General features: G+C 44.8%; 1 protein-coding gene across 1 annotated transcript in view; it reads right to left on the reverse strand.

Annotated features, from left to right (window-relative positions):
• The window catches only part of ano8b (anoctamin 8b), a 42,470-nt gene extending 32,853 nt beyond the window's left edge, over positions 1-9,617 (reverse strand). Inside the window, exon 1 of the mRNA XM_008284759.1 lies at positions 9,437-9,617. Within this exon, the coding sequence (XP_008282981.1) occupies positions 9,437-9,617 (181 nt within the window). The remainder of the gene's footprint in view (positions 1-9,436) is intronic.
• Positions 9,618-11,934: the final 2,317 nt, after the last annotated feature.

The raw sequence follows: 11,934 nt of genomic DNA on the forward strand, positions 1-11,934 counted from the left end.
AGCAAAACTGTTCAATAGAACATCTGATAGGTTGATTCAGATTCATTATAATTAACAAAACGAAAAGGTGAGTCCCATGAACAAACCCTGCTTCCTCCCTGACCCATAAACAGCCCAACGTACTTTCTCAACCAATGACCAGCAGTGTTATCGATCAATACTCAAATAATATTTAAATATTCTTAAATACAGACAGCTCTGGCCTGTGACCATTAACTATCACAAAGGACTCCGTCATGGTGCCTGTTGCTGGTTAAACCCCTCCAATGCTTTCTGCTTGCCATCATAGAACCGTCTGTAGTCCGAGCGACCACCTCATCAGGTCGCTACAGCGTTAAACAGCAAGAAACGCCCCCTGGTGGTGTAATGAGGGACTACCGGCCCTACCGGCAGCACTTCAGCGCAAATGACAAACGCTTTTCTCATTCAGACCACAAAGAGACGTATGGAGGACCTAACAACTCAGGCATTCAGAGAAAACAGACTCATACATTTTTAAGAAGCTTTAACAGAGTGCATTAGTGTCTAATGTAGGTCTGTTGTGGTGCATCTGACTGACTGTACGAAGCTCAAAATCCAGCGAGCATTTTAAGTGAGACTGTCCTTTGTCTAGGAAAGTTAGAGTTACTGCTCACAACAATTTGCTGAAGGTTAATTAAATTATAGCAGTAAATATAGGAACAAAATCGCTTTCATCAAAATTGAGGGAATCCAGTTTGTGCTTGTGTCTCAAGAGGTCATTCATAGTTCTAATCATTATAATCATTAGATAATTAGGCACTCCAGAGCAGTGAGACCGGCCAGCAAACATCCAGCAAACGAGGCATTTCTGCTCGCATCAGAAATGACGCTGGGCACTACAGCAGTCGAGGAGGATCATAGAAAAGTGAATTTTGAGAAAAGATACTGCAGCAGTGAGTCAGTGGGTCTGATGGCTCTCGGACTAACTGATCTGTGTGATGCTACGGTGTTCTATTCCTGGACAGGAAAGATGGGAAGGAGGCTCCGAGTCAGATCAATACCCCAGAGGAACCAGCGATTATTGTACATTACTACACCATGCCTCCCATTTCCTTTCCCACTCAATGACGAGCAGGGGAAGATATCATTAATGACTTAGTCAGCTTTGATTTCTGGTGCTTTTCAACAAGGAGCACAAAGAAAATCCATGCAGCAGTTCATCCCGATTCATTCAGCTCCACGGTTTCTACAGAGGAATGTTAGGAAGGTCAAAAAATTGATTTTTAAGCAACACAACTCAAGGATTAGATGCACTATAATCAGTGTAAACTAGTTGGTTTGTTTTAAATTAAAATGCATCATCACTGGTTAATCTAAGGCAATAATCTAATAATCAATAATATAAGGAGCCTCTAATTTGACTATTTTTCTCAGTCAAAGCACCTTCGAGCTGGTGAATACGACTCGTTTTAAAAAGGCGACCTGCTCACATTCAAGGACCTTCATGCAAATCTCAGGCGGTTAACTCTTCTGCTTCAATAAACACCGATCAGGAGAAAAGTGGAAAAACCCCGAGCCGTTTCTCTCACAAATGCAAATAAGGGTGGCGACGCAGTTTATTTTCCTTGACAGCCAATTTTTTCAGGCATCATCAGAAATGCCGCACAATCACAGCCGTCTCGCAGCACTTTGCCAAGGAAAATGGGCAGGAGTCAAAGCTGCAGCAGGCATATGACAGCAGCAGAATCACGATTTCTCTGACCATATGACAAAACGATGTGCAGCAAGCAAAACAGGCACGAAGCTGCAGAGGACACACGGAGTATACGTTCTCTTCTATGTGATGATGTGAACTGAAGAGTAAACAGAAGGGCAAGGAGAGAGGAGAAACCAGAGCGAGAGGAAGGAAGTTCAATAAGAGCCTCACAGTTGTAAGCTTTCATCCGTCAACATAGACGCTGTTCAAATATATGAGCTGGAACACAATGTTCCCCGATAGCTGTGGACAGACTTTCACCACATTCCAATTCTTTCTGGGGGACGCGGCCTTTTGGACACGGAACAACAAATGCAAACAAAATGGAGTAGAGTGCCACCTGCTTCATTAGACATTTAACTAAAAGTGCACTAACTTGCTCAACCCCAGCACAGGGTCAGTCAGGACGCGATGTGCAGACAGGCTTTCCAACAGAGGTCCCAAAGCTACCAATATGTCAGACTGAATTACAAGAAAGAGAAAACATGTATTTCCATTGGATAGATTTCTGCAGCCACAACATCACAGCGCCTTGGCTTTAAATACTTCATTCAATGTAAACATCAAATGGCTTCAATGAAGAGCTGGAACAAGCTGTACGTATGTGTTTCTGTGATTTTCTTTTATATCCTGTAACGGCTAATCTAAAGCACACCAGACTGATAAAGTCACATATCGCATATTAAAGTGGTCAAACCATCTCCAACATGTAAAAACTGGAAAAAATCTTCCATCAGTCATGATGCATCACTGATTCTTGATGCAAAACCTCCAGCGATGTGCTTCACAACTATGACATGGATGACTCCGGGGTCCACAGCTGTTTTCAAAGTTATTGGACCAGCCGTTACAGAAGGAACATCAAGGAGCTACGAAAGTAACGCAGTGTCTCGGTGACAGATGTTGCTTCTGGCAAACATAAAAAGGAACGTTTTATGAGAACCTGTTCTCCAGAATCTATTGTGTATATGAGCAAGAAAAAAACTAATTTAAATAAGAGGGCCTGAGAGGGGAAAATTATAACAGGACATTTACTGAGGTGAAATCTCAGGGGAGGACCCACAGCCAAGCTCTTATCTGTCATCTACAGCTGTGGGCTTTATGCTAATATGCAAGCAGAAAATGTTGTTTTCCTCATTACAGAGCTACACACAAGTTCCTCTCTCTTCAGTATGCGACAAAGGGCAGAGGCTGATGAACACGATTCTGCACTAAACTAGCTGCCTCTCTGCCCTACACACTCTACAAGCAAGATAAAAACACAGCCATGCCAGGTAATTATGGGGGAAATTATGTAAAAGTGATAAAGGTGCGACTCCTGAGATATGTAGTTTTAATCAGAGGAATCCCAGGCGAGCAACCAAACACGCTGTGCTGCTTTCTACTAGGATGTACCTCGGACATTCGGTCTTCTTTAGAAGGAGAAGATGGCAGGCACAGGAGACAGCGCTCCACTCGAGCCTGACTGTGTTTCTGGGGCCAACGCGATATGAAAAATTCCAATATATGTATACAATATGTGAATGACATTTAGAAAAGGGAAAATGACCATCGATCATTGTTCAGTAACGTTTCAGCAACGTACTCCACAATCTATTTATCAGCCCTCCGTTTAGACACCGCTTGACTCCGCACCACTGTCGGCTCTGCTACATGTGCTGCAGAGAGTATTGTAAACAACTGAGTTCAATATTACCTCAAGCATCCGTTTCAGGGGGTACATCTGACAACATACACAACATTATCTATGGAACGCCAACCAACATATCGTTCAGGCTCCTAACAGTCCATAAAGTGTAGTGGCTGAACAAAATTATTAGCAGAGAAACGTGAATGATAGAGAGGACGAAGACCTCCATCACTGACAGATTGTGCTTTAAAAGTCCCTTGCTTCTCATTGACAGTCAACCTCGACACTGATATGTCCAGTTATGAGCAGCAGGAGAACGAGCGCTCCTCTTTCATGTGATACACTTTCACAGCCGTTTAGCCTTTTTTTTTTTTTTTGACACTGCAGAGTGGCTAATGTGGAGCAATTCCCTGCGTCCGAGGCTAAAAACAGCATTCTTCACCATGGTCATTGTATTTCTCCAGGCTTTGCTTAGCAACTAAAAAGAAGAAGAAAAAATAAAAAGGGGGAAATCAAATCCAGGCCCAGTCCGCGTACAGTCACAGAGTATAAAGGACAGGGTGACCGAATCCACTTCAATCCTAGTTTTTTTCCTTTCAGGATAGCAATACCAGTTCTCAGAGCAGAAGGCTGGTTACAGGCCCTGCTTTGATCACAGAGAATGGAGCCTAAAGTCCCCGATAAGGTCTCTGCGACATGTCACTGCTTCCACACAAGGCAGGAGACGGGCAACACCAGCAGCACTCCTCTGCGCTTTAAATGCATTAAAGCTCTGGAGCGTGCATTATCACTTTCTGCGTTCAGTTTGATAATCTTCATGGCTATAAATGGAAAAGTGTAAACTTCCAGAGGCCATGAATGAGGATTTAGAAGTCGGTTGGCTGGAAGCAAAGAGGCATTATGGGCGATATGATTAAGCCATTAAAAAGTCGAGAATCTAGGCCGCATGAATCACCGCTGGTAAGACAGATGCTTTATCACAACTCGGGGAATGTGTCAGAATTAACTTCCTAAAACATATCTGCATCTGATGGCTCGGGATAGAGGTATCTGCACAGCTGCACAATTACAGAGGGATGTTGTCTCCTGAAGGCGTCTCACAATGCAGGCGGTGTACGTCTCTGCATTTGTAAAAACAAGTCGGCAAGAACCAGGTGACAACAAAAAGGCCCGCTGAGCTGCTGGTCGAAGGATGTGGCCACACTGATCCGATAATAAACGGATGTAAACTCTGCAGAGTGTGCGGCTCTTAAACTCTGAGCTCAAATGTTTTTTTGTCCATTAAATGAGCACAAATACACAGTGATGGTTGTGTGATTGGCACTAAAAACTGTATCTCTCAGTAAAAACAAGCACAGGTTGTAGGTGACTCGGTTTATTTGCTGATGCCAAGAGACAAATACCCGAGCCTCCTCTTAGCAAATTTAAAATCTGGAAAACCTTGCTTTTTAGGAATTTACTGTAATTATTTCTCGGTAAGATACCATGAGGCATTGCTGTAGTACTACACACTGAGCCGGCTGCCCACCGTGACCGAATGACTGCAGCAGAATTTTGACAGTGATCAAGAAAATGCAATAAACGAGGATCAGTCAGATCACAGCCAAAACGTAAGCCTAACACAGCCAGATTGATGTTGGTACCAATCCGGCGTATTAAATCAGCGGATCCCTGATCCTCTGAGCAACATATGGTGGGGAATCTTACGTTTCTGGCAACAGAGAAGTGAATTTGGATAGTTAGCGTGAAGAGATACTGCCAATGTGCCCACAAATAGGCCACGAGCACCAACCACACAAACTCATCAACAGGAAACCCCTGAAAGTGGTCGCAGCACTCACGGTGTTTACCATCACCCGACCAGCACCGGCTTTACTGTAATGATGTCAGTTTCAAGGCATAATAAATATGAAGTGCCATCACAGTAAAGAGCTGGCCATTTAATTTTATAGTCGGCCTGATGGTCTGCTTAATTCTAGTGTGAAACGTTTTGGCCCATCAGACGCTGGTTCACCAAAGTACCACGTCAGCTGTGCTTCACTCATCAGGTGAGGCTAATAAAGCTACAATATCACCAGCAGCAAGGTCACCCCACACTGAGGCGACTTTCCTCGACTGCTAATGCAGCTAATGTGCAGCTCAGCACTTACTCCAGGAGCCGGGAAGGGAAGGAGACCAGGAAACGTATCTCTATGGAGCATGCAATGACTAACAGTGAGAGAGGCAAAGACGCAGATGTAGAAAGAGGCATTAAGTTCAGAGTCATTAGACACAACACACTGCTGTCATTATATCCCACTGCATTACATTCATCAGCCCCTTCATTTATGAAGCTGTGGGAGGGCGCGAAACCAAGCGGCTCAGGCTGTTCGCTGCCACGACAAACAGCTCTTCTTTTAGGGAAGTTCAGTGTGATGCGTTCTCCTCTCCACGCTGCCCTCTCACTGCTGTATTTAAAACAACCTGTGTGACACTGAACCTGACTAAATCTGTCTGAAGTAAAGCTGAGGTGCTCAACTTGCTAAAGAGGCAGAGAGAGCGGCGCCCTGGCCGAGAGGGTATGGATGAGTGCAGATCCCTGCTTAATACATTTTCCTCATGCATTTTGCAGACCGCGAAGTGCATTTATTAATGCCAAGCATCAAGGATGGAGTTAAATGAGTTTACATAGATGAAAATGTACCCTTCAAATCTCACCACTGGCTCAGAGAAAACATGCACTTTCATATCAGAACAAAAGGGTTTTGTATAATAGTTTTAAAATGCAAAACCTGCTCACTTTTATATATTTTAAACTGTCAAACCATTTAAACTGTGCAGCAGAATAAAGGAGAAACTCTGACTACACCCTGGCTGTCCTGTGACACACTTTATTTCCTGAATCTTTTGAAATGAACAATTAAGGGCGAATGTCAGAGCTGGTATGAAGAATACCCATTTAAGAGGCTGCAGTGCATTAATTACTGCCGTATTTTAGACATTGCGCTGATGAGAGAAGGTATTCCCCAAGCTGCAATGAAAAACTGAAAATAGACTTGAAGATAAAGTTCAGAATTGAAGTAAAATTGTTATTTGAAGTAAAAAGAGGTGAGTTGAAACCAGACCACATCTACAGGAATCTATGGAGACACTAAATTTTCTGGCTGCAGCCCGTTAACGTTGCATCTTCTCCCAAAGCAAGAATGAATTTCACCGTGTTGTCTAATAAATGTCCTAAATCCGAGACCACTGCGCCGGCTGATTGGGAAACCACAAATTACATGGCCTGATTTCCATAACAGAGAATCTTATCAACACTGGCCTCAGAGGGAGCGCGCACTAATTGGTGAGACTTTTACGTTGCATTTTCTAATGACGGGTGCTTAATTAATCCTTGAAACGCCGGCTTGTGAGCGGTGGAGCTACAAAGGGAGATGGCTGAGAGGATCAAAGTCATTCCAGTCTACTGTGGTGGGATTAGGAAAATGTGGTGGAGGCACAGAGACAATCGAGCATCCAGGCCTCCAGTGAGGAAGAATCCTTCCACACTGCAACCAAAATCTCAGCCGCATGGAGAAGTGGCTGTGCCCTGCTGCTGCTCGCTGACTGACACCGACACGTGTGAGTGGAGTTATGCGATATCATGGTAATCCCACTGAACCTCTATCATAACCCATGCACGGAAACCAGCAGTCAAGTGAGAGCAGGAGGAGCGAGACAGCCACTGCTGTAAACACTAGACACATGTCTAAAGCTTTATTCCTAACGTAGGATGTTCTTTTTTTTATTAAGCAGTCAACACCACGGCTGAGCCTTTCGTCTTTGGAACCGCAGCGTTCTGATGACGGCTCAAGAAACACAAATCGAGACCTCAAGGGTTTCAAATGCAACAACACTAAAGAACCACTGCTGTACAGGTTGAGGCTTTCTGTGTCACTATTCTTCTTCTTCTGGTTCGGACATGTACAGCTGAATTACTCAAATAGTACAAAAAGGAATTGTGTAGTTGTTCTACAGTGTTTGCTTGCTGCTGGAGCACACCAGCTCACCTACAACTTTGCTCAGAGAGTGGTATAAGGGAAAAGAGGCAGACGCTTCACGGGTTTACAGTCTAGAGGGAGCAATGGTGCAGACTTGTATCTAAGCCATTTTAAGACACGGACAGATTACCTTGATGGAAAAAGAAAGAGAAAGATTTTCGGGATTTAATGAGTGACTGGAGAACTGAAGTACTGCTTTTATGACTCTATTATCTGCGACATAATGTTCCATGAATGATTACAGGTGTCGTAATAGTCAGATCTGGCTTTTACTTCTTCATGTGTGTTTGTGAGACACCAAGAAAGACTCGTCTGTGGTGACTGTGCACTGATCTTCATGTATTTATTTTATTTTTTTAATCTATTGTGGAAACAGTATTCACATGTGGGACTAAACACAGCGTCTCAGACTCGTCCATGTCACAGAACCATCATCACAGTGCCGGCATCATTTAAAACCCTCAGATTAAAGCTAAAGCAGTCAGTGTGTTTCCAGTACTGACACCCAAACAACACTTTACTGATTCCCTCCTTCAAAAAACAATTCCAAAAAATCCATTTCTTCCTTTAGGAAAAAATGTCAGTGTTCTCTAATTTTACATGGAAAACACATGCAGCTCTACAAACTATAATCTACATAAAACTATGAGAATAAGAGGACACACAACTATGAATCTACCCAGACATCCAACGCCAGCTGTCAGTATGACAACACCTTGGATACCTAAAGATACATAGAAAAACTAATAAAGTTTTCACTTCATAATTTAAATATTATTTTTATTGGCTATGAACCAGTGAATTCTGACGGTAATACATTTTTGTGCTTTGACACCTTACAACTTTGGTCTCTCTCGTTGTCCCAGTACTGCGTCTAGCTAAGTAAGCCACTGTAAAGCTCAACCAGTCTTCACTTCACTGACCCTCCAACACGCCTGTAACCCATTCAAGGATCTGAGGTGGCACCACTGGGTGCCACCCTCCCAACAGGATGACATCAGGCTGCTCTTCCAGCCAGCAGCTGCCTGCTCAGGTTACCTCGACCAAGTGTGGAAAGGAGCGCTCATCTGCTGACAGCCCACTGCTCCACTGCATCACTCTGCAGCAGTGCTCGCAGGGCGCACTGAGGCTGTCTCTGCAGCCCGCATGCAGGAAAACAATCCTGGCTCGGCAGCTGAGGCTCCCTACCAAGCTCATATTGTGGTCTGTTCCAAAAATAGCCTCACTTGCAAATATTGCAAAGGGACCACTGTGATGTGGCCTATTCAGATCCACCTCAGTGTGGTGGAGTGTCAACAGAAGGCATGTTTGTTCTGGTCACCCTCTCTACAAAGAGAAATACCATAATTCTAGCGGTCCCTCACACAGGAACAGCACTGGAAACAGAAATGCAGCTCAATGTAAGGAGGTGTGAAGCACATCACACACTGTAACACAACATGAGCACACAGCCTGTTTGGCTTAACCCTCATTACAATGACAAAACATGCACCTGCTCTATAGGCTGTCCAGTGGCATGCAAACTGATCCTGGTACAGGGAATAAGTGTACAACAGTTTAGAGATGCCTGTGTGATGCTGGAGTTAATGAACGTTTGGCAGGATAACAGAGGACCGGCTCACAGACCCCACAGAGATCATAAAGAAGTAAAGAGAGACCTGTTCTATTAAAACACACCTAGCAGCCCATCACAGTGTGTTCTTAGCCTTTAAGGATACTGTGGCATAAACTACAGCAGCAAAGCCCAGAGGGACACTGTGGAATAAGCCCACGACAGGAGCGGGCTGATCGGCGACACAATAACCGACAATAAGGTCAAAACTAATAGGATGAACCAAATGTGGCCATTTTCCTCAGCAGAGGACACAACATCAGGGAGCTGCTGTGTGGATATGCAGCAGCAGTCAGAGCCATTATTTACAGGCCTGCAGTCTGATCAGCTGCTCATTTCTGGGACGCCCTCGTGGAGACAAAAGAACGGAGCCGCGAGGTGCGTGACGGTGCGGCGCTGTCTGCTCCAACATCACGTCCACCTGCCGACACCGACCGCACCGTCCGCAGCCGACTCACCCAGTACACCGGAGGAGGCTTGCGGCGGGGCAGCGCCCGGGTCCGGCCTCTCCGCGTCTCCCTGCTGCGCTCGGTGTCGGTGCCGGGAGCTCTCGGGGCCGTCGCCGGCGGTGGACGCACCGCTGGCGGCCGCCGCGGCTGCGGCGCCGGCCGCTGCTGCTGCCGTCCCCGTGTCGGGCATGCTCTCTATCAGCGCGGAGCGACGGAAGATGAAGATATTCTCCGGGAAATCGTGCAGTGGTATCGCATCTCAGGAGGAGGGCAAAGCATGGGTGTAGCACGGCGGCCGGTGGGTCCGAGGGAAGGGTTAAATGAGTATGAAAGTGAAGTGAAGGTTGTCGGCGCAGCGGCGGATCATCGTGGAGGTGCTCTGGAGCAGGATGCGCGGCTGGATGAGGCGCTGCTCCGACGGCTGGAGAGGAGGGACAAAGAGAGGGAGGGCGGGGGAGGGGGCTGGGCTGGTGGCACACTCTTCACAATGCTCCACAATAGTAGGCTAATAATTGAGTAATTTAGGATCGTCTCAGTCTATATCAGCACATTTGTGAGGCCTGTGGAGGAATTCCCTCATGCAACATTAAACTATAGAGTCAGGTGAGGCAGCCAGGCTGTTATTACAAACCCATCCATGCACTTCTGGAAGATTTCAAAACCCTTCATCAATCTTTTAAGATCATAATAGTAAATTTAAACATGCATGACCCTGCAGTTTCTCCAGGAGAGATGTATTTTTATCAGCCAGTGGCCTCTTCAAGCAGCCAGGCCTCACATTGATGCCAGAAATAGAATCCACTTGGTTACATCAAAGCAAAACTCAAACAAACAAAATGGATGGCTCACACACAGACACTGAGCTGGCATTATGCTCATTCACATCATCACCAAAATAACATTACTTCTTGTGCTCAGAACGCGCCCACCTTTAATTTAAATATTAATCCTTGGAGGCAGGCAGGTGATATCTGCAGTGCAGCAGGTAGACTTTTGCTACTGTGTGAGTGTGACTGCATTACCCTGTCCTGGAAGATTAAATAGACCATGACTTATTTATTAATGCAAAAAATATCCTCATAGATTAAATTTTTAGTGACGCTCAGGCTTAGGTACAAGTAATGTCACTTCTCAGTCGAACAAACACTGAGCAGTACTCACAGTGTCCTGTATGCAGCAGCTGGATTCTGTCTGTTACTGCCTTAGATTCAGCTTGATGTATTGTCATTCTATTACTGAACCATCCAAATGAATAAACTATAAGTATTGAGGCCATTTTAAATGGCACATTATTCCATCTGTTTGCTGACTGTTAGGTCTTTAAAAATCAACAAACAGTGATCAACCTAAGTGAAACTTAGCCTACACCCTAAACAAATACACGCTCTTCAAAGCAAACACTGGAGATGTAGCCTGAGTCTGAAGATCCTCGCCTGGTGAAATGTGTGTTTCTGTCATAAATACATAAATAAGCAGCTTCACAGTAAATGACTCAGTTGTTCACCTGTATGTGAGGTGTCCAGGTGTGGACAAGGAGAGAGGGCACAGTCGTCCTTAACAAATTTCATCCTCTTTAATCAGATCCACGGCCTGATTAACAGTGTTTTTGGTCAAAAGAGACAAAAGTCTTTGTATAAATGGCAGTGAAATGGCAGCTGTCATGCTTTGTGCACACACAGAGAAGTCTATAAATTATTGAGAGGCCAGGTTAAAGATTGCTCCCAGGCCTCAGGCCATGCCTCTTAAGCGTGTACACAATCTATCTTCCCGGCCGTCCCTCCTGGATGCTGTGTTTCACTGTGCAGCTTGACTGGCAGGCAGGCGGCCCTCCCCCTTGTATGGCTCACAACTCAGAAGCACCTCGTTTGTGAGCAGAAATTCTGCTTACTCACCATCCTCTGGGATGACAGCTGCAAGGCGCTGCAGTGGGCCAGACACACACCACTGCACATGTAGTCCATATCCTTTGTTTATGTTCGTTTTTTTTCATGCATGTATGTAGGCTAGGAAAGGCCACAGACCATAGCACACAAAAGCACAGCCCAGAAAACCCCCAAAACAACAGACGACATTATTCAAATGTAAAATTTGTTGTGGTGTAAAAAAGCAAAAAAAGCAAAAGGTGTTTACATACACAGCATGCAGTTGCATGTTTAGGTAGACAAACCAAAAACTAGTGTAGTTTAACAACAGGCCTGTGATAATCGTTACATTTTGCTGAAACTGTTTGTGATGATGTTGAATGTTGTTGCATTATACTAAGAGCTGCTCACAGTGTTGTGTTGCATTTTGCATAAAGCTCCTTTCCTGGTTATATATGATGACATGATGAAGAGATGCCTTGATGCAAAGATAGATAGATAGATAGATAGATAGATAGATAGATAGATAGATAGATAGATAGATAGATAGATAGATAGATAGATAGATAGATCGATCGATCGATCGATCGACCGACCGACCGACCGACCGACCGACCGACAGACAGACAGACAGATAGATAGATA

The sequence above is a fragment of the Stegastes partitus genome, unplaced genomic scaffold, assembly GCF_000690725.1.
Source record: "Stegastes partitus isolate 25-593 unplaced genomic scaffold, Stegastes_partitus-1.0.2 Scaffold371, whole genome shotgun sequence".
NCBI lineage: Eukaryota > Metazoa > Chordata > Actinopteri > Pomacentridae > Stegastes > Stegastes partitus.